Source organism: Globicephala melas, chromosome 15 (genome assembly GCF_963455315.2).
Source record: "Globicephala melas chromosome 15, mGloMel1.2, whole genome shotgun sequence".
Lineage (NCBI taxonomy): Eukaryota > Metazoa > Chordata > Mammalia > Artiodactyla > Delphinidae > Globicephala > Globicephala melas.
The window spans coordinates 37129523-37156428 of NC_083328.1; the positions used below are offsets into that span (position 1 = coordinate 37129523).

Genomic DNA, 26906 nt, shown 5'->3' on the forward strand with positions numbered 1-26906 from the left:
CCAGTGTGTGAATGATATCACATGGTTCTGGCTGCCAAGATAAGCTCTACTTTTCCAGGGAAGGAGGGCTTTCTATCTGCGATCTGCCCAAGTGGGGGGGGGGAGCCTGCAGGAGGGCTTTGTGGAGCCCCGTGCCGCTGCTGGTGGTGGAGGCATCACCCAGGTTGGCCCTCACCAAGGCCATGGGCTTGCCACCTACCCACGTGAGAGACCGATTCTGACAGTGGAAATCCAACGCATTTCTTAAATAAGTTAATATTTATTCCACTCTGCTTTGCCCCCCTCCCCTCCCCTTGGCTTGAGAAGCCGAGTTTTCTGCATCGGATTATTGCAAATGTTTAACCTGAATTTGTAACAGAAACAAAATGAAACAAGGGGGCATCAGCTGAAACTCTCGGCCCAAGCCCCACGGGCAGTGAGGGTCTTATTGCATATGGTCCCCACTCCCTGGCGACCAGCTGTTTCCCAGAGACCGGAGTCAAGAGCATTCTCCGGAATCCTGAGGGGGACAGAACGGTGGGCAGTGGGTATTGGAGGGGGGATGAGACAGCAATGAGCAGTGGAGACAAATGGATGAGAACTCAAACTGTGAGCAACGTGAAGCGTGACCACGGTGGCCTTGGGGATGAAGCTGGAGGGCATAAATGGCCCTAAGCATGTATAAAAATAAGCGGATGTGAGAATGGGGCTCTGCTAGGTGGCCTCTGCCTTTCTACTTTTGGTGTTCTCTGGTCCTTGTCCCTTGGACATAGCTCTCGTTATGGGACTGCTGACCAGGCTACTGGCACGGCCTGGGACCATGGCAGCAGACTCGGAAATCCCCAACTTTAACTGAGGCTTCGGGCTGTGGGCTCCCCCTGCTCCACTTCGCCCACAATTGCATCTGCCTCCTTCTCCCTGTTATGACATCCTTCCGGCACCTTTGCCTTCAGTGGGGCCGGACCCAGGGTCCACGTGTAACTCTGCCTGGGCCACCACCCTGCTGGGTGCACCCCAACCCCAGTGCCAAAGCCTGTGGGCACTGCACCCCGAGCTACACGGGCTTGTCCACACTGTCACCCAGGACTGGGGTGGACCCCTTCTTCAGTGGGCTCTCAGGGACTGTGAGGTGCAGCCCCCACCCTTCCTCTGGGGGGTCTCCCGAGGCCACTGGAGGCTCCGTCTGCTGGGGTTCGGGAGGTGCCGTGATGCCTGAGGAGGAAGGTCTGGGTTCTGGGGCGACACCACGGCCACCATCCAAGAACAGGTCCCCCCTGGGGCCCCCCACATCCAGCGGCTCAAAGGCAAAGTTCGGGATGGTCAGGTGCTCTGTGCGGCAGGGGACCTGGACCCGCCGTTCCCCCTTGGCGGCAGTGTCCAACCCTGCACTGTCTGTGGGCTCCAGGGGGTCCCTGTGGGGCACAGCCTCGCAGGATGGGGTTCTCCGCCGCAGGGTGGTGCTACCGCCCTCCGCTGCAGGGGCCCGGGCCGCACCCTCGTCCTCCGCGGGGGGCTCTATGGAGATGCAGGGGGGGCTCATCTTCTTCTTCCTGCGTGCCCCCAGGGCCAGCTCGGCCTCCAGGGCCCGGGTCTTCACCTCCCCGGCCTCTGGGCGGCTGTCCCCACAGCCCTGCTCCACGGAGGGCCGCCTCTGCTCGTCCGCCCAGCCTGGCTGGTCCAGGAAGCCCTGGGCATTGACACTGTAGAGCCTGTGCAGGTCTGGCTCACCGCCCACCACCCCACAGGCAGCAGGTGAGGCCGAGGGGCTGTGGGCAGAGCTGGTGATGTGGCTGACCTCCTCGTCAGCCGGGTCTGGGGCCTCAGCCTCCTCTGCGCCCAGGACCGGTGGCCGGCTGGAGATGTAGTTCTGTCCAAAAGTGTGCTTGCGGATGCGGATGCTGGTGGGCCGCGGGGAACAGGGTGGGGATCGCAAGGAGGGCCCCAGGGGCGCCTGCCTCACTGGGGTCTTCCCACCAGGCTCTCCCCAGCCCGGGCTGCTGTCCCTGGGACCATCGACCTGCCCTTCTAGGGACTCTGTGCAGACTACCTCCTGCAAAGACATGGAGTCATATGAGACCAGCCAGAGCCCAGGCAACAGGGACCCCACCCTCCACCACAGGCCAGGAAGACCTCGTGACCCCCAAGGCTATGGGCCAGGGTGAGATGGGGCTGCGAGACACTGGTGTGGAAGCACTGTCCCCCAACCCTAGTGTAGGGGCCCCCACCAACGCTGGTCATGCTGGGGAGGGGCCGTGATGAGCAGAGGGCTGGAGCCCAAGCTTCCATGGGCAGAATCTGCCATGGGCCTCTGGAGACCCGATGGGGCACAGAGCCAGGCTGCAACCACTGCCTGCCTGGCACCACCAGCTCAGCTTGACACCTCAAGGAGGGAGGAAGGGAGAGGGGCCGAAGTCTCAGGTGAGAGTGGTCTGTGGGTACATCCAGGCCCACAGGAAAGGTTGCTGGGGGGGCCTGAGGGAGGGCGAGGCTGCCGCCTGAGGGGACACGGGTCCCCATGGCCAGGTGGCATCATCACAGGCTCCAGGGACACAGCGCCTACTTCCCCAATGTCCCTGTCACTCATCCTTCAAAAGGGGAGGGAACCCCCACGGAGCCCCCAGGCCTCAGCTGCGGACCGGAAGTCTCCTCCTACCTGTGTGCAGAGCAGCCGGCTGAGACTAGGGGAGCGGGCTGCACCCAGAGGGGTCAGGGCACGGAGGGTGTCGCCGCCCCTGGCCGGGGAGGACATAGCCGACGGGACCTGGAGGGATGGGCAGGACTCCACAGGCGGCAAGTGGGCGGTGACTGGGCCTGGGGCAAGAAGGTGCCTGAAATGTGCATTCGCCGCTGGCCCCACCCCTGCCCCTGCCGGCCCTGGCCGGCCCCGCCCGCCCAGGTCCTGGCTGTCTCCACATGGGGCTGTACCCGAGGTGCCCGAGGCGCCCGCGTAGGTCTCCATCTCCACCTCCTGCAGCGGGTGGGGATGAGCGGCCGCAGCGGGTGCCACGGGCCGGAACATGTAGCTGTCGTTTGGCAGTGAGAGCATCCTGGACACAGACACCTTGCGCACGACCAGCAGGTTGGGGGCGTCCGGCGAGGCACCTGGGCTCGGCAGGGCCGTGGGCCTGGGGCGGGCGGAGGGCCCCTGCGCCATCTCCAGCTCGACCTCCGCGTCCAGCTCGGCATCCTCGCGGGCCTCCTTGTTGCTCTCCTCCAGGTGCTTCATGAGCACGGCCACCACCACGTTGACCAGCACGAACTGGGCCACCAGCACGAAGGTGACGAAGTAGATGGGCGAGATGGCCGGCAGGTAGCTGAGGCAGTGCCTGTCCTCACGGGCACACTCCCGCAGCGTGTCCTGCGGGTGGAGGGCGGCGGGCAGGCTCCCACCTCCGTCTGCGGGGCCTCTCGTGGACTCCCACCGCCCCGCCCACCGCGTGGGCCGGTACCTTCATGATCCCGTTCCAGTTGTCCCCCGTGGACACGCGGAACAGTGTGAGGAAAGCCATGCCAAAGTTGGAGAAGGTGGCGTGTCTACTCAGGCCCTCGCAGGGGTTGTCCTCACTGCACTCTGCCGGGAGGGACCTGGTCAGCCCGCCTGTCGGGGCCAGTCCGCACACAGGCCCTGCCCTCCCACAGGGAGAAAGGCACGCTCCTCTGGGATGCAGGGTGGTGGCACAGCTCAGGGGCCCTGGCAGGTGGATGCCTTCAGCACAAGCCCAGCTCTGCATCAGCATGCCCCCCTTCTATTCTGAGGAGTAACAGGGCTGCCCTGGGCATGAGGCGGCCCAGATCCAGGTTGTGGGGCACTAGCTGCTGGGTCTGAGGAGCCCCTCTGGGCAGACCCTTGAACCCACTGAGCCTTCATTGACACCCAAAAGGAAGGGTGCTCCCACAGGGTCTGGGATGCCACGAAAGGTCCCCACGGACCCCTGCCCGGACTAGCCAGAGCCTCACGCCTGGGGGTCTGAGGAAATCCTTGGTGACAATTAAGGACTTGCTGCAGCATGTCCCCTGGGGACCAGGTGGAGTTCAGGTCACACCTGCGTGTGGGCACGTGCACTCACACTCATGTGCAGCTCTGTCCTCCTGGCCTGGGTATGAACACATGTGCGTGTCTGTGTGCACGTCATGCGTCTGTCACAGCACTTTCGCATGTGCCAAGTCACCTCACAGTGAAGGGCTGACAGGAGCAGGGGCCAGGGCCTCAGCCTGGCCAGCGCCCGGAGCCATCCGCGGGCTGTGTGCTCACGCGTGATGCTGCGCCTTCTGGGACCCCGTGTCTGGAGTGTGGGCCACGGCGCGGCTGCACTCACCGAGCCTCCCAAACAGCTCCACTCCCAGGGCAGCATAGATAAAAAACAGGAGCATGAAAAGCAGGCCGAGGTTCCCTACCTACATAGGAGAGAAGCAGAATGAGGTCAGTGGGGCCTCAGTCTCACACCACCCCCTTTACCCAAGACCCGCCCAGCAGGGCATCAAGTTCCTGGGGACTGCCTTGAGCCCTGTTCTTAATCCATCCCTCTTGGCCTCGGAGCTCCTGTGGCCCCCAGGGCTCCCTGTCCTGCCTGGTGCCCAAGGCCCCTCTGCTGGCCTCTGCCCCTGCTCGGCTCCTCATGCCCACCCGGCACCCAGGGTGCTGCCTCCGGCTCCTCTGCTCCCCAGAACCTGGGAGGCCTCCCGAGGGCTCTGGTGGACTCTGTGCAGGGCCTGCCTCCAGCCTCAGGGTCCCCACCTCAAGGTGAAGGCTGAAGCTCTGCAGACAGTGAGGTCTGGTCTGACCCCTGCCCGAGGCTCTGCTGTGAACTTGCCGCCCACCCTCCCAGCGTCTGCTCATGCTCACTCTGGGCTATGGGGTGGGGGGGCGGCGCAGGGGCACCCTCACACGCCTCCTCACCCTGATGTGGCTGCTCCCCCTCTTCTCCAGCACCTGCTCCGGCCCCCAGAGGCATGGCACTGGGGCGTGGCCAGGCCCGGGTTTCCCATCCTCCACCCCCACCCCTTCCCGTCACTCCCACAGACACTGGGCAGGCTGCAAGGAGAGCTGAGTATAACTCAGGTCTGAGGAATGCTGCTAAGGGGACCAGTGGGGGCCGGCTGAAGGTGGAGGGCGTGGAGGGCTGGGGGGTTAGTGGGCAGCTGGAGGGCTGGATGCTGGACAGCTGGACACCTGGTAGATGGGTGGACAGACAGCTGTGGGAATGGATAGACAGACATGTGGGTGGCTGGGTAGCTGGAAGGCTAGTTGAGAGGGCTAGATCCACGGCCAGATGGACATGTGGACGGACGGCTGGTCAGGTGGACTGGCAGAGGGACTGAGTACTGCACAGATGGGGAAATAAGACTTTCAGCTCAAGAGACCACAAAGGATCAGTGTGGTGGCTGTTGGGCACAGGACGCGAGGTCGCAGGGCCTGAACTGGCTCCAGAGGAGAGAGGCCTGTGGCCAACACCTGAGCCCTGGGTGTGGTCCTCCAAACTCGACAAGCACACCTTTGCCACAGGCTCTGCCCTCTGCCCAAATCCCACTGCGTCCAGAATTGCACTGGGGGATATGGGCACTGGTCATTGGTCTTCCCCAGAGAGACTAGACTGAGGCCCGGAAGGCAGGCAGCACGCCCCTCTCACAGCACAGCCTAGAAGCTCAGTTACTCCTTGCACCCGGCAGGGAGCGGGGTTGGTAACTGCAGTTGCCACGAGACGGGGCGACCAGGTGAACAAGTGCTGATTGACAGTGAGTGAGGCCCTCCCTGCAGCCTGTCCTCTTGGGGGTGTCTGTGATGCCCACCCTAGGAGCAGGGAAGCCAGACCCAGGCCCAGCCCCCGAGCTGCCGACCTACCTGGGGCAGCGCCTGAACCACTGTGTCCAGCAGGGCCCGCATACCCGTGGCCATCTTGAGCAGCTTCAGCACTAGGGCCGGGAGCCGAGCATTAGCGGGGAGGGGGTGGGGCCGGCCAGACCCGGACCACCCGTCCCCCCACTTCCCGTCACCAGCATGACGCACCAGTGCGGGTTGAGGAACGACACGGGGTAGGTGGACCCCTGAGCCCTGTCTACCGGCCCTCCTGACAGCCCGGAGAGCCTGGCGGGACGGGCGGGCGGCCTACCGCGGGCGATGCGCAGCACGCGCATGATGCGGATGATGGTGGGGTTGATGGGCAGCGCCGCGTTCATCTCTATCTCCTCCAGTGTGATGCCCATGATGGACAGCAGGACGATGGCCAGGTCCAGCTGGTTCCACCTGGGCCGGGCGGGCAGGCATGATTCAGTGCGGGCCGCTGCCTCTTCCCCAGCGCCCCTAGCCCTTCAGAGCACCAGGAGTCCCCTCCCGGTCCCCTGGAAACGCCCTGGTGTCACCACAGGGCGTCTCGCACCTCTACTCAGCACCGCCACCTGGGCCTCAGGCCACGGCTCTTTCCTGCCCCTGCTCCACACACCTGTCCTTGAAAAACCTCCGGAACCCAAACGCCACCAGCTTCAGCAGGGCCTCAAAGACGAAGACGATGGTGAACACATAATTGCAGTACTTGAGGGCCTCGTCCAGAGACTGGGGATGGAGTGTCAGGCTCCTGAGTGTCAGGCTCCCTGCCCGGCTGCCCCTTCCCACCCATCCTCCTGCCCCCTTGCAGCACTGGGCGCCCCCCCCGCCCCTGCCGCCCCCGCACCTGTGCCCTGTCCACCCTGCTCCATCTCTCTCCTCTGCTGACCTGGGCACCTCCTCAGATACGGGACAGGTCTCAGCTATTACTGGATGCAGGTCTGTGCTGGGCTGGGGAGGGCCGCCTGGATTTACGCTCGCGGCATTCTGGGGACAACTCTCAGGTGGGGGAACCTGCCCCTCGGAGCCCAGACTTCTGGCCTTGCCTGGACCAGAGCCACCCACAGCCCAGGGCAGGGGCCAGCCCTCCGGATGGGCTCAGCTTCAGCCAAAGAATCAGAGGCTCTCTGCTGTTCTAGGAGGAGGGGGCGTCCCCGTCTTTAATGAAATGGTGGCGATGCGATCAGAGGACATCTCCCTCTCTCAGTCTGGCCTTTCCTGGACTGTGAAATCCACAGTCTGGGAAGCTGCTGGACTCGGGGACACTCCCTTAGCCAGCATTTTGGATGGGACTTCTCATGGGGTTGGGGAGGCCCTTGGGGCAGATGTGCCCTGGGAGTTTCCACTGGTTTTAAAGGAAGGAGGACCCTTTGTTCCAGCCACACATCCATGTACCCCATAAACCCCGGTGAGGGCTCAGGCACTGCTGCAGACCTGGGGCCCCCAGTTCTTAGTGTGGCACCACCTCACTGAGCAATGGACCCCACCCGCGGCCCTCCCCGCTGCAGGCCTAGAGGCAGGATGGGTGGGGTATCCAGGCAGCGAACCCCACCTTGGGCTGGTTATAGTGCTCCATGGACATGGTGATGACGTTGACGCCGATGATGAAGGTGATGAAGAGGTCCAGATAGTGGCTGGTGCACAGAGAGTGGATGGAGCGACGCGTGGGTGAGTAGTCCGCATAGTAGGGCCGGCGCTGGGCCTCTGTGGGAAGAGGGCCATGGTGAGGGGGTGGGTGGGGTGGGGTGGGAGGGCTGCCTCCCAGGGGCTGGAGGGTAGAGGTGCTGGGGGAGGGCCCAGGCTCAGACGTGGGCCTCAGGGGCAGGTCACCCACTGACCTACTCCACCAAGAGGGCCCCAGCCCCAGGGCAGACCCCAGGAGTGGGCCTGGAAGCTGAGACCCCACCTGCGTCCTGCCGTGGGGCCCTGCCCAAACCCCGCCCTGCCGGGAGCTCCCAAGCCAGGGCCTGTGTGATCTACTCTCCTGAGCTGGCATCAGGGTTCAGAGACACCTCAGTGATGAAGGGTGGGCAGATGGGAGCTTTCTTGGGGGGCAGGGCAGAGTGGCTACCACACCCCCATCTTCCAGGCTGGGCATGTGCTGCCTCCTGGCCCCCAGGCCCAGAGTCCCTCCACTCCCTGTACTCCAGGAGGCCAGTGGGCAACTGCCTGCTGTCTGGAGTCTGCCCACTCTCTCGTACATCTGAGGTTGATGGCCATGACCTGGGTGGCGGGGGGAGGTTGTGCATCTCCCAGCAGGTCTGTCTGCACTAAATGCTCCATCTGCTCTAACTCTTTAGGGCAGATCAGTGCCCACTGAGCTCCCACTGGGTGAGCGCATAGCTGCCACCACTGCATAGGGGACCCACCTCGGCCACAGAAGCCCGTGGGCAGGGACCAGGTAGAGCGGGGGCCGACGGGAACCGACCCCTCCCTGGGGCCCGCATGCTTCTTGGTCTGGCATGCGGTCACTAGAAAGCTTGGCTCAGCTCTTGCAGCCAAAGGGGCCAGTGACCAGTTGGGCCAGGCCAGCACTGAGGACATGGAGTAGCCACCGGCCGGCAGGCTTCCCAGAGTGCAGCAGAGAAGCAGTCAGGCATGCAGGCCGGGCGGAGGAACACACACGAGCTTGAAGGCAGCAGCATGGACACCAGGCAGGCGAGCCAGCAACCCTTCCTCCCACTGGCGCCCGGCGCCCACCCCAGCCGTCCCGTGCCCACCCTGCGGTGGACCCCAGTGGGCTTGGCACCCGCCTGCGATGTCCACCCTTCCCTGTGGCAGTGGCAGAGGGATGGAGGTCAGGCCAGTCCGCAGCCCTGTGCAGTGGCCTGCAGAAGTGGGGGTTAAGGCATGCAGGGCGGGGGCAGGTACCTGGGTTGGGGAAAGTGCCTGGAAAGACAAGGAGATGGTCTGAGCTGGCCGCGGTGGGCAGGGCTAGGAGACTCCATGGGGTGGGCGGGCAGCTCAGCAGCCTCTCCTGGAAGAGGCCCTCTTTGCTCCCCAGCTGGGTGGGGTTTTCTAAGACCCTCTCTCTGTCTTGGATGGCTCTGCTTGCTCCCCCCACCGTGGCGTGAAAACTCATGGGATGAACCTGCCCTTGCGGTGGTGGGGGGTGGGAACTGGGGCCTCATCCATCCCCTGTACCTCCTGGGAAGGGACCCCACCTCCTGCTGCAGCCATCCTTCTCTGAGGGCAAGAAGGGCAAGCGTGTAGAGTCACTCGGTGAGGCCGGAGTTGCGGGTGGGGCAAGGGGACTGGGGCCAGGTAGGGGGCTCTGGGGCCAGGCTGCTGAGCTGCTGCCTGCACAGCCCTGCGCCGAGCACAAGGGAGACCCGGGCTTAGGCCAGCAGCAGCCCGGTCTCAGAGCCACCCCTTGGCTGGTCCCCCGGTCCCCAGCCACCCTCCCACAGGCGAAAGGGGGGCCTCAGGCAGGTGGAAAAGGCTGGGGTGACGCGCAGGTACCGACCCGCCACCGCCACCGGGAGCGCCTTACTCCTGCGTTTCCTCTCCAGGCGCCGCTGCCGCTTCTCTTCCCGCCGCCGTGCCTCCTCGGCCTCCTGGTGCTGCCGGCACTTGTGGAAGTTCTCCACCACGACGCCCACGAACATGTTGAGCACAAAGAAGCTGACGATGAGCAGGAAGGAGATGAAGTAGAGCAGCATCCAGGGGTTGTGGTTGGGCACCGGCTGCGGCACAGGAGTGGCACGTGGGTGCCTGCCCACAAGGGCGCCCCTCCCGGGCATGGCCTCTGCCTGCAGGGTAGCTCTGACCCCCGACGTGGAACTCTCCAGAAGTTCTCAGAGGCCAAATGCGGCCTCTCGGGGGACATTCCCTGAGATGACCAAAGGACACGGGAAGAAAGGTCTGCTTGAAGGAGCAGGGCTGCCCACCGCCCACTGCACCTGCTGGTCTATGCCCACGGCGTCCAGCCCGTCGTACATGATGTTCACCCATCCGTCCTTGGATGAGAGCACGAACAGGGACATCAGCGCCTGCGAGGCCAGAGCAAGGTGGTTACTTCTGGACGTGGCCTCCTGCTGGGGAGACGCCCCAAAGGACCACACCCCCTACCACAGCCCCACGCACAGCAGACCCACCCACGACTCGCAGACCTGCCATGCCGCTCCCACCTTACAGATAAGGACGAGGTTAGGTGAGGTCACCCCCGCCAGGCTTGCCCCCCATCCCGACCACCACCCCACCCCCCAGCCCTGCCCACCTGGCCCAGGTTGTCGAAGTTGTACTTGCGTCGCACCCAGCGGTAGTGCGCAGCCCAGCACTCGGCTTTAGTGGAGATGTTCCTGGTGTCAGCGCCCTCGCAGTAGTAAAACTTCCCCTTGAAGAGCTGACCAGGGCGGGGTAGTCACCCAGAGGGCCAGGCCTTGCACCCCCACGCTCCAGACCCACCCCCACAGGGCCTCCCAGAGCAGCCGGACAGAGAGCAACGTCTCTCTCGCTGCCTGCCTGGGCCTTGGCCCTCCCGGGGCTGCTATGCTGCTGCTGACCACAGACCACCGTCCCACAGACAAGCAGAGCCACGCACCTGCACCCCTAGGATGCCGAAGATGATGAAGAAGGCACAGCAGATGAGGACAATGTTTCCGATGGGCCTGAGTGACGATATCAGAGTCTCCACCACCAGTTTGAGGCCTGGGGCACGGCTGATAACCCTGCACGAGGAGCAGAAGAAATGTGCTGTTGAGCCCACCCAAGGGAGCTGCCACCAGACAGAAAGCCCTGCACTGCAAAGACCCCACCCCTGCTGGCCCCAGGCCCTTTCCCTCCCCAGCTCTGCCCCACCCTCTGGCTCCGCCCCACCCTCTGGCCCCACCCCAACCAGCCACAGCCCCGCCCATTCATACCCTTACCTTCCCCAAACTCCACCCCATCCTTCCCCAGCCCTGCTCCGATCCCCGATTCAGGCCCTGCCCCACCGCCCAGTCTACCGCAGGGGCCGCAGTGTCCGCAGCAGGCGCAGCACACGCAGGATGCCCAGGATCTTGGCACCACCGGCCGACGCCATGGCCACGATGATGTCAACCAGGGACACCAGGACCAGCAGCCCATCCAGTATGTTCCAGCTGCTCTGCAGGTAGGCATGCTCACCAGAGACCAGGCCCAGGGCCACCACCTAGTGGGTGCAGAGGAGGGGCTGGTGGACATACGTGCTGCACACGGGGCCAGGGTGGGGCCACTGGGCAGGGCTGTGAGGCCGGATGGACAGATGCCTGGGCTCCCCTGGACACCCTGTACCTTCACCATCATCTCAGCCACGAAGATCGCCGTGAAGATGTAGTTGGAGATGCTGAGGAAGACGCGCTCCTGCAGAGGACAGGATGATGGAAGGGGCCAGCCGCAACGGCGGGACCCCACCCCTCCCAGGCAAGGAGGGCGCCTCACGGTGCTGCCGGGGTCAATGTCGGGCCTCTCCAGGGCGATCGTGATGCAGTTGAGGAAGATGAAGACCAGGACGACGTGATCAAACATCTTGTGAGCAATGATCTTCTGGCAGGAGATGCGGAGCCTGGGGGCCAGGGGTGGGGGTTCAGGGACAGCCCTGGCCAAGCCCTTGCTTCCCGTCCCCAAGGTCCCAGGGGAGGAGCACAGCGCTCACCACGTGGTAGGGACGCAGGGGCCCAGAGGGAGGGGTCAGCTTTCCCAGGTTTCTCCCAGGTGTGCCCCATACCTGTTCTGTGGGGAGAAGAGGTACAGGGCCCAGGGCTCGCGGCTCCGACAGCACTCGGGCTTGTAGGGCTCCAGCACTTTCTGCAGCCGGGAGCAGCAGCTCTGGGGAGGGGGGGGGGGGTCCTCAGGGCCCCTCCCAGCCTGGGCAGCCCCCAGCCTCTCCTGCCTTCAGGCTCAGCCCTGTCCACCCACCCGGGCACTGGGTGAGGGACCTACGCTGGGAGTCCAGGGGGGTGCCGGTAAGTGGCCATCCTCAGATCCCTGCCCAGGTGGGCCTCCCAGCAAAACTGTCCAGGGCAGCAGAAGTGCCTAGCTGAGAAGGTGGTTCTGCTCTCTTCCCCTCTCCTCCCATGGGGCTCTCCTTGGCTGACCGACTCCAGCTCAGAGCAAGCCCTCAGCTGGAGGTGGGGCTGACCCTGGGGCGAATCCCACTCCAGAGCTCCCTGCGGATCAGCTGAGGCCACACCAGTCGGATCAGCTCCTGCCCAGCTTCTCCTGCTTCCCTCCCCCGTCCCAAGGGCCTCCCACGAACGCTGCTCCCGAGTCCCCACCTGGGAAACCAGCCCACGACAGGGGGAGGCGAGGGGCTGACGTGAGGCCCACCCCCACTCACATCCTCCACATCATCGTCAAACTCGGCCGTGTCCTCCTTGTGGCTGTCGATGCGCAGAAATAACTCGCTGGGCAGGGCCAGCCTGTTGCAGTCGTGGAGCTTGGTGGGCAGCAGGGCAGCCGGCCGCAGGGGCCGCAGGTCAAGCGTGCTGCGGTGGTCCAGGGACTCGGTGCGCCGCAGCAGTGTGGCACGTGTGTCTGGCGAGGCTCCCACACCAGGCCTGCTGTCCTCGGCCTCCTCGTCTGTGCTGCCGCTGCCCTTGCCCTCGCCGGACAGCAGCGACTCACGCTCCCCGCACTGGCTCCTGCGCTTGAGGCTAGGTGCGCGGCCCAGGCTGTTCCAGCTGGAGCGCCGGCTGCTCCAGGCGCTGTTGGGGCCCCAGTGGGTGCAGGGCGAGCTGCGGAGGCTGGACTGCGGGGAGGGGGCAGGAGTGAGCAGGTCGGACGCCCCCCCCCCAAGTTACCCCCAAACATCCTGGCCTCAGGGGCACCTGGCACAGGGACCTTTCGCATCCAATGGCATCACCATTGACACCCATGGGTGACATCTGTACATGGATCATCTCCTTTAATGAGCAGACAGCCCTGCTAAGGAGAGACACTAGCGGCACTGAACCTTCAGTGGGGCACCTGTGGCACACAGTGGGTCAACAGCTAGCTGGAGAGATGGCCAGCAAGCGTCAAGAGCACTGAGTGGGCCTCCCGGGCCTGCTCGAGGACCAGAGGGTGGGCGAAGGTTATCAGCGGGCCTGGGACCAGCCACGGACCAGGCATCCTCAGATGCCACCGAGCAGCTGAACTGGATCTCTGGGGCGGGGGCCCACATCAGTTTCTAGTTGGCAGACTCTGGACTCACAAAGAGAAGCCGGGTGCTGCTTATCCAGGAGATAAACTGGACTGTGGTCCGGGGACTTCACCTTTGCTGCACCTACCCTCTTTGCCCTTCATCGTTTTCACCTCAGGGGTCCAGCAGGAGCTGAGCTGGAATCCTGGCTCAACAGCCCTTGTCCTCCTCCCAGAGCGTCCTAGCAGTTTGGCTGTGATGCATCTTGTTGCTAGATCACTCGGCCCACCCAAGGCTCAGCCCTGCACCTTTTCTGTTACCAACACATGATCGTCCTGCCTTGATGGTTTGCCTGGACTTTCCTCCAGGTTCATATCCCTGTGCTTTCTCTCCACGGTTAGCTTGTCCTGCTCTGCCCACCCCTCCCGGGCCCTTCTGAGAAGCCCAGAAGCCGGCTCTGGCTGTGTCTGCTGGGGGTGGTGTTTTCTGGGTTTGTCTGGAAACACCCTGTGGGCTCCAGCTCCACAGGGTGCTGTTGGTCGTGATGCACGGAACTCTCTACCCGGCTTCTGTCACCTGCTTCACATCCTTAGTTTTTTTTTGTATTTTTATTTTTGGTTGGGTTGGGTCTTCACTGCTGCACGCAGTCTTTCTCTAGTTGCGGCGAGCGGGGACTACTCTTCCTTGCGGTGCGCGGGCTTCGCATTGCGGTGGTTTCTCTTGTTGCAGAGTACAGGCTCAGTAGTTGTGGCTCGCAGGCTCTAGAGCGCAGGCTCAGTAGTTGGGGCACACGGGCTTAGTTGCTCCGCGGCACGTGGGATCTTCCTGGACCAAGGCTTCAACCTGTGTCCCCTACATCGGCAGGAGGATTCTTAACCACTGCGCCACCAGGGAAGTCCCACATACTCAGTTTTTTACACCTTTTTGCCATCCTTCTCTGTTTTCCCCATCTTGTATGCTGTGCGCTTTGCCAGCTTTTATCTATGATTGCAAATTGGAAGATAAACTTCCGGCCTGACAGTCTACTCGTCTGTTCATACTCCTCCCATAAAAACGGCAGTTTCTGACTCCATTTATAGAAAACAAAGCACTCAGGGCCAAGGGATTCCTGGGGTATGACTGGGGATGTGTGTGCGGGACCCTCACTCATCTCTGGGGAAGGCCTAAGGAACTGGGTGGGTGGAGCCTGAAGGTGCCCTGAGGCCAGGGCGGGGGACCATCCCTACCAGAGACTTCTGGTCCCCCAGCTGGGGGTCCACGGAGCTGCTGCTGCCACGTCGTGAGTCCAGGAGGCCAGGGGCCGCATCCAGGTGTGGGGAGCTCTTGGGGGTGGGCATGGGTGTGGCTGCCGTGCGCATGATGAGGGGAGGGGGTAGGCTGGCCTGGCCCTCCAAGTGCCCGTTGGGGGTCACCGCCAGCGAGTACATCTTCATCTCTGGGTGGGGGGAGGAGGCCGCTTGAGCCTGCAGGGCTCCCAGGAAGGATAATCTGCCCGCCCAGGACCCGCCCACAGGAGTCCCAGCTGTGCCCGGACAGGCAGGCAGCTCCCTCTCCATCCTGTCCCCGCCCCACCCCCTCACCCGCATGCGCACCTGTGGCCCTGAGGTCTCTGAACTTGTCCAAGTCCTCCTCCAAGTGGGTGGAGGTCTTGTCTTCATCTGTGTCAGACCTGGTGGCATCACCCTGTGCCCGAGGAGCACACAGTACACGTGAGGCTCCCCTCAGGTGGAACCCCCCTACAGGAAGGCCAGGCCAGCATGGGGGCAGGTGTGGACGGAAGGGCCCAGCGGGTGGAGGACGGAATTCTCTCCATGTTGGTCTGCCCAATGTGCCTGGCTCCCACTGCCTCCCCTGGAAGCCCCCCTCACCTCCGCCTGGAAGCCCTCCACAAGGATGGCCACCAGCAGGTTGAAGAGCACGTAGTTGCCAAAGGTCATGAGGGCCACGAAGTAGAGGGCAGCCCAGGAGGAGGTGGAGGCCATGCCGTTGTAGAGGACAACGTTCCAGTCCTCCTGGGTGAGGATCTGGGGGAAAGGGGTGGCGGGGCAGAGTGGGCCCAACATGGGGCCGAGGGGGTGCCAGGACGGTGGGTCTGGCTGTAGAAATGCTGACAGGCCCTTAGGACCAGAAGGAGCTCTGGACAAGTGAGACCAGGTCCACCACCCCAGGGGCCAGAATCAATGTCCCTGCTGCTGTTCACAGCTCGTCACTCACTGTGGCCTTGGACAGGCCTCGGCCCGCTCTGGGGCTGTTCTGAGCAGGGCTGTGGCTCTCCAGGGACTACCATGTACATGAGGGGACGGCCCCACCTGGCTTTACCTGGAACACGGTGACGATGGCCCACAGCAGGGAGTCAAAGTTCTTCCTGTCAGGGACCGTGTCTCCAGTGTCTGTTTTCAGGCTGAATTTGCAGCCAAACAGGTGCATTCCGAGGATGCTAAGGGCGGCAGACAGGGATGCGGTGAGTGCAGGGGAGGAGGCACAAGTGGAGGGATATGGGGGGTGCTGCCTGGTCACCTCCACACCCAGCAGCTGTTCCTCTACACCTCCCCCCGGACCCCAGCTTTCTGATTTGCAGAGGCCTCCCAAGTGCCCACAGCCGAGCTGTTTCCATTGTATAGGTGGGAAGACCAAGGCCAGCAGTAGGAGGGACAACCAGAGGCCACTCTGGCTTCAGGCAGCAGCCAGGACCTGAGGCGCCTGTCTCACCCAGCCTACCTGGGGCTGCCCTCTGCCCTAGCCCCCTCCCCAAGGCCTGAGGCCCCGGGCCAAGCTGGCCCACGGCAAGGGCTCAGCAAACAGCAGCTGAAGCAAGAAACTCCAGCCTGGCTGCCCCGCCCCTTCTCTGCCTCCCTCATTCTTGGCTTTTGGGGAGGGCACGATCCCCAATCCATCCATCTGGGGGCTGGTCCCATCACCCCACTCAGCTATGAGCCGTGGGAGCAGAGCCCAGTACGCCGGTGCCTGGCACAGAAGGTGCCCAGTCAGTCCTGTCGAAAGGAACCAGTGACTGAGTTTCTGCTGCCACTTTGAAGCTCCTGGCACCCCGGGCCCCAAAGCCACAGCACGGGGCCAGCGCGGTGGGAGGGGCCTCCCCTCGGGGGCAGGCATGTGCTCAGTGCCCCAGGCCTTTCCCACCGGGTGCGCCCACCTGAAGATGAAGATGAACAGCATGAGCAGCATGCAGAAAGTGGCCACGTTATCCATGGTCTTCATGAGCACCACCAGCTGGCGCCGCAGCGCGGGCATGAAGCGCACCAGCTTGAGCACCCGCAGCAGCCGGAAGGTCCGCAGCACCGACAGCCCGCCGTCTGCCTGCCCGATGATCTCCCACACGCTGTGGGCAGGCCGAGGCTTAGGAGGGCCTTCTCTGGCCGCGCATCCCTGTGCCCACCCTGACCTTGGGATACCCTCTTCCCAGAAGCAGGAACACCAGCCCGGGAGCCACCGTGGCCTCCGCTCAACCCCACTCTGGGAGCAGGTTCAGCTGCATCAAGGCATCGACAGGGCTGAGGGATGGCGGTGACACCTCTGAAGCCTCCTAATCAGCTGCTGTCCTGCTGACTGCCCGACCCCTAGAAGCTGCCCAGTCAGAAGCTTCTCAAGTGAGGACCTTTCCTGCTCCTCCGCCTTTCAAGCTGTGCCTGGCTTGTCTATTCTTGTTAGGGTGGGGGATCCCTTGACTCCTGAGGGCCCTGCTTCCTCCTGGGGAAGGGAATTCCCCCAGATTCTCCAATTCGTTTCTGTGTTGATTTTGCTGCAGCAGACACCCCTCAGGCAAGCTGGCCTTCCTCAAAGGTTCTGAGCCCTGAGTGGAGTCCGGCTGTGAGGCCGAAGGGCCACTGAGTGCCCACTCTGTTCCTGCAGGGAACAGCTCCACGAGGTTCTACAAACTTTCACCTGAGTTGCAGCTGACATACCTGTGTGTACCCGACAGTGCTTGTGGGGAGGGGTGGGGATCCTGCCCCAAGACATCCCATCCCATGAAATGCTGCTGGCAGGGCCTCTCCTGCTGGCTAGGACTCTGCTATGTGTGTGGGGCTGTCTCCTGACACTGGCAAGCCAGAGCCTCCCCGGCCCCTGTGGGCTCCCAGGCGGTGGGGACCCACCTGATGACCACGATGATGCCATCGAAGATGTTGTAGGGATTCCGGATGTAGCCCAGCGGACCAAAGGCCAGCAGCTTCAGCAGCATCTCCAGGGCAAACATGCTCGTGAACACGATGTTGCTGATCTCCAGGGCGTTGGTCAGCTCGTCAGGCTGCGGGCAGCAGAGACGTCATCAGGGCCCACCCACGGCTCCCAGTGCCCCTCAGCAGGGGTGGGGGACTGCTCCACTGAACTAGGAGCAGGTAAGTCTGCATCAAGGGGCCAAGGGGCTGTGGCAGCATCTCAGAAGGAGCCCAACTGGCTGCTGTCTGGAGGAGAAAACAAGGACCCCAGCGATGTCCCCTCCAGCTGGACCCCAAACTGCCTGGCCCTCCCTGTCTGGCCCTGACTGTCCCTGGCCCTCCCCAGGCCCTGCCTGACCTTCCCACCAGCATGTCTGAGAAACAGTCCACAGACTTCCCCAGACCCCACAAGCACAGGCCATGGGAAAAGGGGCTGGAGCATCTGCCTCAGGGTTCCAGGGTGGGCATGTGGGTGCACGGGGTGCAGGGCACACAGTTGGTGCCTCCCAAGAGCTGCCCTGATCCCTGGTGGCCTTGCACACCCTTCCCTGTCAGCAGAAGGCCCCAGAGGTCCCTCTCTTACTGGGGATGTGCTGGCCCGCCTGTGTGTGTGCACACCTGCACCAGTGTAAATGCTGGTATGTGTGTGCGCGCCAGTGTGTGGCCTGTTTGTGCGCACATGTGAGTTTGCATGTACCTGCATGTGCCGTGCATGTGCACAGGGCCTCCCACGTGTACACATCTGTACACATATCCACATCTGCACAGGTAAACCTTGCGTATGTGCGTGTGTGCACGTGCGTGTGTGTATACACGTGTGTGTGCAGAGGCTCTTCCTTGCCGGGGATTCCCTCCAGCCTGCTGCTGTCCCTGCCTAGGTCTCACCCTCACAAAGAGAACCTCCCTGCCGGGGCTGCTGGAGGCTAACACTGCTGGCATTTTCCCTGAATTGGTCCAGGATGAAAAAACATAGCTTAAATGACTTGAAAAGCCCAGAGGGTGGAAAACGAGGAAGGCAACCTGGTCATTAAAAAGTGAACTGGCCGCGGGGCTTCCCTCGTGGTGCAGTGGTTAAGAATCCGCCTGCCAATGCAGGGGACATGGGTTCAAGCCCTGGTCCGGGAAGATCCCACATGCCATGGAGCAACTATGCCTGTGTGCCACAATTACTGAGCCTGCGCTCTAGAGCCCACGAGCCACAACTACTGGAGCCCGTGTCCCTAGAGCCCGTGCTCCACAACAAGAGAAGCCACAGAAATGAGAAGACCGTGCACCACAACGAAGAGTAGCCCCTGATCGCTGCAACCAGAGAAAAAAGCCCGCACGCAGCAATGAAGACCCAACGCAGCCAAAACAGAAAAAAAAAAAAAAAAAAAAGTGAACTGGCCTCGGTCCCCAGAGTGGACGCCCTCTCCCTGCCGGACCCAGCCGCTGCTCCTCCCTGGCGAGGCCCCAGTCCCGGGCAGGGGCTACTGGGGGGCCAGGCACCACACATACAATTCCTCCTCTGGGGGCCATTCCATACCACTGGCCTCTCCGGGCCACCCAGGGGCATTCCAGTGGGCACATTCTGGCTCATGTAAGGGGGGGCCACTCTCTGTGAGAGCTGGGCTGTGGGAGTCCCATCCTGAGGAGAGCACTGGGTGGCCTGGTGAGCGCCCTCAGCCCCCTGCTGCCTCTGGGATTGTGATTTCAAACCCCCACCCCAGACAGGAGGACCTCCAGGCGGGAGCCACGGTTTCTCCATTCACCCCTCAGCAGAAGCCCAGCCAAGGAGAAGCACGAGCGTTTGCTGAGTGGCTGATAAAAACGGCCACAACAGCTGACATTCAGCTCTAACGCCATCCCTGTTCCCCATCCCCCAGAAACCCCTCTGTGGGGCCCTGTAAGAGACTGAAGTCTCAAGGAGACACGAGGAACGTGCTCCCCGGGGGTCGCTCCAAGGGCTGTCCATTCAGGCCCACTTCACCTCTGGAGGGTGCACCGGGCCGCCTACCTGCTCATGGTACTCGATGCCCATGCTCAGCGTGTTGGTGAGGATGGCTACCATGATGCCACGGTTGAAGTACTTGCTGTCCACGATGCGGCACAGCTTGCCGCTAAAGGAGGCCCAGACACGGCCCAGCCCTCCCTGCTCGCCTGCCACCGCCCGACGCTGTGCCCTCCGCCGCGTTCCTCCTGAGTCTGGCGTGTCCGCCGCTGGGGGTGGCTGCATGGGGTCACGGCGGTCTCCATGCCGCACATCCCGTGTGAATTCGTAGACCCCGTTGCTGTCCGAGTCTCCGCTGTCTGAGTTGCTGAACTCCAGCTCGGGGTCCTCCAGGGCGCTGGTGCAGTACGGGCAGCTACTCAGCTCACAGGTCAGCGTGCCCGCCTGGGGGCTGGGCAGGGGGCAGGGCACGCTCAGGCCTGACAGACGGCTGGGGGCCTGGCCCAGTCCTGCAGGGAGAAGGATGTGGGCAGCCTCAGGCCGCTCAGCTGCAACACCAGGTGCCTGGGACCCACATGCACAAGCAGGCTGCCATGGGGTGAACGGTGTCTGTGTAGACATGCACATCGTACACATGCACACGCCTGGGCACTCACACCTGGGTATATGTGCACATGTGGGAACATTCATACACACCTCGGCACACGCCTGAGCACATGCACAGACACACATGCCCATGCCTGGGCATTCACACCTGAGCACATGCACGCCCTGCACAGGTACTCTCTGTTCACTCAAGGCTAAAAAGAGGCAGAGGGGCTCATCCACCAGGGGGCCACGCCATCCACAGAAATGTGACGTGAGCCACTTTCCAGCAGTCACGTTAAACGGATGACGTGACTGGGAACATTCCAGGTCACGACGCGCAGGAGCCATCGTCGCTCGGTGCTGCCTGCCCGGCTGAGTCTCTGGGGCCCAGGTGACTGCACTGGCGGCGGCTTAGACGCCCCACAGCCAGGAGCCCTGCGGGGCCAACCTGCCCCAGTGGGCAGTGCAGGACTATAGGCACGTGCATTTTGACACAGTGCCTCACTGTGTGAGGACACACACACCTCTACCCACTCCAGGCACCCTGAGGGCTACTGCCCGCGCATGCCACCTGGGAGGGCCTCAGTCTGCATGGGACGCCAGTGTCTGGGGTCGCAGTGTCCTGCCCGTCCCAGGTGGGTGAGGCCGGCACCTCAGGTGGGAGGACCGAGTATACTGGGAGGCACCCCGGCCCCTCTCTCCTCGGCCTTTGGGAGCTCTGTGACCTCGGCTTTCCCTTCCCTCTGCCCCAGCCTCAGTCTCCCCACCTAGAAAGGGGGCCGGCCACTCCTCCTGAGAAATGACCAGGCCATGGACAGGTGGTCCCTCTCAGGGCCAGGCGTGGGCAATGGAGCACAGCCCCAGGGTTTTTTTTTCTAGCTTCAGAATTCTCATTTCCACGTGGCAAACGCTCAGGGCTACAGGATGGATGGAGGTGGGGGGGCACCTTCTCCCATCTGAGGTGCCCAGGACCTCCCCCACCTTCTTCCCTTCATCCAGGGCTCCAAGGGAGGAAGGCTGAACTCACGAGGGTTCACACACAGGCGGGGATGTCCCAGGAGCCCATCCCCCACTCCCCACTGCTCCCCACAGGGTGAGGTCCTTACCGTGCTCCCCGACCAGATGCTGGATCTTCTCGCAGGGGTCGGGGCTGCTCAGGCTCAGTGGGCTGTGCCCCCCGGCTCCCAGGGGTCCACCAGGACGCTTCCCCTTGGGCCCGGGGCCACCTTTGCCACTGCCTGCGGCCGAGGGCAGGATGGTGGGGTAGTTCATGGCGCCCAGCCCAGTGGCCAGCTTGAGGCCGGCGGCGGCGGTGGCCACAGCATGTGCCGCCCGGGCCCTCTCCTGTGGCCCCTCCACGTGGCAGTCTGCATGGTACACGCTGTGCACTGACTCAGCGTCAGGGGGCCCATGTCCGGGCGAGGGAGGTGCTCCGGCCCGCACCAGCCTGGTGTCACTGCCGCCTGGCTCGGGGCCTGGCCGGCGTGGGCTGCCATGGCTGAAGTGGTAGTGGTGGTGGTGGTGGTGGTGGTGGTGGTACACAAGATGGTGGATGGAGGTGGCGCGCCCTCCCGCCCGCCGTGGCCGCCACCCAGCGCCCTGGCCGTGCGGCACGCCGCTGGGGTCCACCTTCTTGCGCCAGCGGCTCTGCCAGCGGGCATAGAGGCGGAGGCCACGGCGCTTCAGCTTGCGGCACACATGGCCCACGTACCGGAGGAGCTCCTCATAGCAGCTGCCAGGCTCTGAGAAGCTGGCCAGCGTGCTGTCGTTGGACAGGTAGCGGGCCCGCTGCTCCCGCATCAGCTGGCTCTCCCGCTGCTTCGTCTCCGAGAACTGCGTGGCGATCACCACTAGGCACAGGTTGATCATGAAGAAGGAACCCACCTGTGGCGGGCGGGAGGCAGCGAGCTCACCGGACGAGTGCCCCAGGGAGGCAGGGAAGCGGGGACACTGGGACCCACTGCCCTGGGCGTCAGGACTGGGCAGGGCAGGAGACCAGGACAGCAGCTGTGGTTTCTACACAACAATCAAGCCCCTGATGAGAGAAATACTGAGCCCCACTGTGCGCTGCCCGTTCTAGGGGCCCGGGATATGGCCCCAGGGTAGCTGGCGGCGGCAGGGCACCCTGTGATGGGCAGGGTCCTTGCTGATCCGATGTTGAGCCCCAGCATTTGGGATGGGTGGTGCAGGGTAGGTGCTCCTTGCCTGTTTGTGGACAGTTGCAGGACATGTGGGGAGACCCGCCTTCCCGTCATCTGTGTGGTTTGTCCCCTCGTCCTTCAGCTCTGTCCCCAGCCACACCCTCCCGCCCGGGTCAGGTCTTCCTCAGCCCCCACGGCTGCACTGTCCTCTGTGGCAGGGTCACCGGGTGACACTCTGCTGTTTGTGATTATGGTCTGAGATAAGGCAGGACAGGTGCCTGATTTAATTCACTGCTGGTCTTTTCAAACCCCGCCCCAGGCACCAGGGGCCACTGAGAGAACCAAGTGAGGGCCACCCCTGGGGGCCACAATCCCTGTGGAGGGCCGTGCCTGGGGGAAACACCTATACTGTGGAGAACTGTGCTGAGAGCCCATGTACACTGTGGGGGGACTGTGACCCCAACAGGTGATCCTGACTCTCCTGCAGCCTCCTGATAGGACCTGGCCATGGGAGGGCCTGAAGGACTGTCTGAGGTCTCTCTCCCCTCCCCACACACACAGGCTTCTCTGTCCTCCCAACCCTGCCCACCTCCTCCTGGGGCTGGACAGAGTCTCCCCCCAACTCCACCAAGGGCCCCCACCCACCTGCCCTGGACACGACGGCCCTGGGTCTCTGCTGCCCCCGCCCTGCCCTATAGCTCAGTCAAGTGCAGGGACCCAAGAGGGCCAGCAAAGGCCAAGACGGCGCTGCACCAGGGGCACAAGCAGGATCTCGCTGGACCCCGGGGACAGGACGATGCCTGCTAACAGAGGAGGAGCTTGGGATCTGAGACAGGGCTGTCGCAAAGCGGGGGCGCCCCCCCACCCCTCGCCCCGTGCATCCCACTCCGCCCCTGCACTTACAATGATGAGCAGGATGAAGTAGATGAAGTTGTAGAAGGAATGAGCGTCCATGACGTAGTACATGATGTCCACCCAGCCCTCCAGCGTGATCACCTGGTGGGGGGCAGGCGGCTGGACACACGGACGGCCCTGAGAGGGCAGTGGGCCCTCCACGCCTGCCTGGTACCAGCCCCCAGGCCCCGCGTGCTGGGCGCCCAGTGCAGGGGAGACCCAGAGCCCACCTGGAAGATGGCGATCCAGGCATAGCCGATGTTGTCGAAGCTGATGGCCCCGTTGTGTGGGTTGGAGTCGCCTGAGCGGCACACATTGTAGTACTGGTTCCAGTTGATGCAGGTGTGGTGGCCCGTGCCACCTGCGCCCTCGGCCTGTGGCTGCCCATAGGCCTCCCAGCCCAGCGTGCACTCCACGCGCAGCTCGCGGCGGCTGGGGATGTGCGAGCACTTCTGCATGCCATTGTCCCGGCGAGAGGAGCAGATGAAGGGGTTTTCCTCACCCTCCTCCGGCTGGTAGTATGGCCGCAGGAAGCTGAGGTTGCTGTTCCTGAAGGCACAGAGATGGAGAGACAGAGAGAAACAGACAAACAGACACAGTCAGACAGAGATAGAAACACAAATAAAAACCAAAAGTAACAGAGACAGACCCAGGCCCACCAGTGCTAGTGCTGCTCCAGGAAGGGTGTGTCCCTGGGAACAGGGCCTGGAGGAGGCCTGTTAGGGGATGAGCCTGGAGAAGGAGGAGACTGTTGGTGGAAGAGCCCGTTAGGGGAGGAACCTCTGGGTGGGGAGGGGAGGGGCCTGGAGGGGGAGGAGCCTGCTAGAGGAGGAGCCTCTGGGGGCAGGCCCTGGGAAGAGCAGACTGGGGCATGTCCTGCAGGGTGGGCAGGGCCCCTGCACCTGGCGAAGGTGCTGTCCAGGAAGCAGCGGTTGCGCAGCAGTCCAGCCCAAAGCTGGACACCCACGATGCCGAAGATGAAGAAGACAAAGAAGCAGAGCAGGAGGACGTTCCCGAGCATGGGCAGCGTGTCCAGCAGCAGCGTGACCAGGATCCTCATGCCTGCAGGTGGTAGGGCAGCCGGTCAGTGCAGCAGAGCCCTCCTGGTAATCCCTGAGGCGCCAGGCCCTCCTGGGAGCCCTGAGCCCTCTGCCATTCACAGATGGACACCAGCACCTCTGTGAGGGACATGAGCTGGGCCCCCCCAAGTCCAGCATGCCCCAAAGGACAAACATCTGCGGTAAGACACCACAGAGGGGAGCAAGGCCATGGCCTGGAGGGGCTCAGGGCGGGAGGTCCCTGATCCTTGCGAATGCCATATGGGAACACACTGCAGCCAGGCAGGCCCCCAGGGTGACCAGACCAGGAGTCCCGCGGCCCCAGGCTCCTGCATGCGAGCAGCAGCCTGGGGGTCTTGCAGCAGATACTGGGTTCAGGAACCAGCGGTTCTTTCCATTCTCTGTGAGAATCACGTTGAGCAGAGCCCTGCACTGGAGGGGAAGCAGGGGCTATGGGCACCCCAGGGCAGGAAGCGGCTTTTGAGAGACAGTTTTGAAGCTCTTGTTCCTGGGTGCGATGGGCTGCGTGTACACCAATTATTCGAGGGAGTGGGTCAGCCAAGCCCCATGCGCCCCTTGGTCCCGGGCCTGCCCCCGTCCCAGACCTCAGTGAAGATAAGACTTGTTTCCAGAAACAAGCAAGAGCTGACCTAAGGGTGCAGGCAGAGCCCTGGGCCAGGGGGCTGAGCCAGGGGGCCTCGTGGAGAGCACCCTGGAGCTGTTGGATGGCAGAGGTGGGACCCCTGGGGTCACAGCGGGGAATCACAGCTGGGAGAAGCACTTAAGTTTCAGAAATGGCCAGGAGAAAGATTCATCAGGGACAAAGTGAGCACCACCCTGGCCAGACAGCAGCTGGCTCAAAAGGCCACATGTGGTCCAGCGTCAGAGTGGACCCCAGGCAGCCAGAGTGAGACACTGGGGGCTCACTGCGAGGGGCACATGGTCCTGTTTGGGACCAGGGCATGTCCCCAGAGCAAGGCCAAGCTGCTGGCATTTGGTCTGAAAAGTGAAGATCTGTGTTGTGAAAGGGGCTGTATTATCACTTCACACACTGAAAGGGGGTCCAGGTGAGCAGACTGAGTGCCTGATGGTGCTGGGCACAGAGCCAAGAACCACGTGTGACACCTCACCTCAACCCACAGCCATCCTTAAGGAGGACCACATTCAGAGTTGGGTAAACCGAGGCTCAGAGAGGTACAGTACTTGCCCAGGATCACATAGCATCTGAGCCCTGTCTGATCCCTGAGGGTATAGCCAGGTGGCAAGCAGAAGGAAGGCCCAGGGGTCTCACAGCATAAACCTCACCCACCTGCCCTTTGGTGGAGCTGACAGCCCCAGGGGGAGGGAGTGACCCACACTGGGGGTGTATGACTTCTTGGAGGGGCCGCAGGACACACCCTGACCACCCAGACTTCAGTGCTGAGGCCACCAGGACCCAGGCCAGGCAGCCAGAAAAGCTGTGCACACCTACACAGGACACACAGACCCACATGCACGTGTGTGTATACTCACTTTACAGTCACACGGGCACCACCCACACACAACCCCAGGAAAATTAACGGCTGAATTCCATCACATCCCTGAAGACTTGGAAGACACAGAAACTCCCAAACAGCCCCATGTGGGCAGATGACCTGGGTCCGGACAGACCACATTCCAAACGAGCAGCCACATGACCCCCTGGAAGCTTCTCCACCCTTCCCTGAGCACCAGACCCTTTGGCAGAACTCAGACCTGAGAACCAGGGTGGGACAGACAAGAGAGCAACCAAGTCCTGCACAGCTCCCGGGCACGACCCCAAATGCTGTGCAGATGAGGAATCTGAGGTTCAGAATGGCCCCTGTCACTCAGCAGCACTGTGGGGAGTCGGGACCCCACACAGTCTGACTGCGCATCACACCCCAACTCGGCCCAGGGTTGCTCTGTCCTCCCCAGAAAAGCAGTGGCAAATCCTCAGGTTCCCATGGCGAGTGGCAGGAGGCCAGCCTCTCCTACCCCGGCACTGGGGTCTGGGCTGGGGCCAGAGCGTCCAGACGCCACACAGGCAGTGTGGCCTACTGGCCTTGTGCCCCAGTGGGTCCTCAAAAGCTCTCATCAGGGCTGGCAGGACACGCCTGTCCCAGGCCCGGGTGTGACGGTCACTTACTGGGCACACGGTTGATGGCACGGAGGGGCCGCAGCACACGCACTGTCCGGATGGCCGAGAGGCTCACGTTGTGTCCATCCAGAGAGTACTCCATCATGCTAGGAGCGGGGCAGAGGGAACGGGCGCTCAGGCGGCCGACAGGTGCTCTGGGGTCAGAGCCAGGCCAGCGGGCACACGGTTCTCTCCAGGGCACCCTGCCAGCTGAGGCCAGGAGGCCCAGGGCAGGTGAGCACATGCCAGAGGCCTGGTCCCCACACCAGGCACCCAGCCTGGCGTGGGCTCCAGGGCAGGGGAAGTATAACCTTAGGTTACCACTGGGGGCTCCTCACCACTCACAGGCCACTCCATCACCCTGTGTCTGTCCTGCTGTCCCTGGTGCTGGCACAGGGAGCCCTGGACAAGTGTCCTGCCCCTGGCACCCCAGACCCAGCTACCCCCCAGACCCAGCACCACCTGAGTACACCTCCCCATCCCTCTTCCTGGGGGACCCAGGGGCTGCCATGGGGTCTGAGGGGGGCAGGGCTCCCAGCCAGGCCTGGCCAGGCGCAGGGGCCGCCCTGGTCTGGTCTGCGGTGGGGCACGGCCATACCCCGCCATGACGATGAAGAAGTCCAGCCTGTTCCACGTGTCGCCCAGGTAGCACTTCTGCCCGAACAGCCCGAGGGCGATCATCTTGATGACCATCTCCACCGCGAAGAAGGCGAAGATGAAGTCGTCAAACGCCTGCAGGAGAGGGGCCTGAGAGCTGGGCCTGCACCCCTCACACCCAGCCCAGGTCACCTGTGGCCAGTCCCGCCCCGCCTGCCCCGCCCCGCCTGCCCCGCCCACCTCCAGGATGCTGCAGCGCTCCGAGCGGCACTCGACGTCCTCGCAGGGGCGGAACATGCCCAGGGTCACGCAGTTGAGCATGATGACCAGCATGCTGACGTGCTCGAACCATGTGGGGCAGGTGCCGAGTTAAGGGTCCATGTGGCAGGTGGGGGAGCCCCAGAACCCACCCCCAGCACCCCCTACAGCTGCCACAGGGACAGTCCCTCAAAATCCGCGCCCCCGTGCCCAGGCCATCAGCTGGGCAGTGAGGGACAGACCCCCAACACCG

At 63.2% G+C, this 26906-nt stretch overlaps 1 protein-coding gene across 4 annotated transcripts; it reads right to left on the reverse strand.

Moving 5' to 3' along the window:
* Positions 1 to 273: 273 nt before the first annotated feature.
* CACNA1H (calcium voltage-gated channel subunit alpha1 H) lies at positions 274 to 26743 on the reverse strand. Of its 4 annotated transcripts, XM_060284566.1 has the most exons (33): positions 26636 to 26743; positions 26397 to 26530; positions 25808 to 25905; positions 23506 to 23665; positions 22834 to 23152; positions 22613 to 22705; positions 20675 to 21452; positions 19047 to 19489; positions 16988 to 17139; positions 16030 to 16215; positions 15198 to 15315; positions 14747 to 14902; positions 14471 to 14561; positions 14105 to 14313; positions 12096 to 12506; positions 11484 to 11584; positions 11198 to 11321; positions 11051 to 11119; positions 10744 to 10928; positions 10341 to 10467; positions 10017 to 10142; positions 9700 to 9789; positions 9291 to 9483; positions 8669 to 8686; positions 7350 to 7501; positions 6417 to 6526; positions 6087 to 6220; positions 5815 to 5889; positions 4296 to 4370; positions 3429 to 3550; positions 2905 to 3337; positions 2633 to 2790; positions 274 to 2029 (listed from the first exon to the last, which is right to left on the reverse strand). In XM_060284566.1, the coding sequence occupies exons 1-33, from the start codon at positions 26726 to 26728 to the stop codon at positions 1034 to 1036; spliced, it is 6729 nt and encodes a 2242-aa protein (XP_060140549.1). In that variant the 5' UTR covers positions 26729 to 26743; the 3' UTR covers positions 274 to 1033. The 4 variants fall into 4 exon arrangements, with proteins under 4 accessions (XP_060140549.1, XP_060140550.1, XP_060140547.1 ...); XM_060284567.1 differs by lacking the exon at positions 8669 to 8686; XM_060284564.1 differs by having other exon boundaries at positions 2633 to 3337.
* Between the last annotated feature and the right edge of the window lie 163 nt (positions 26744 to 26906).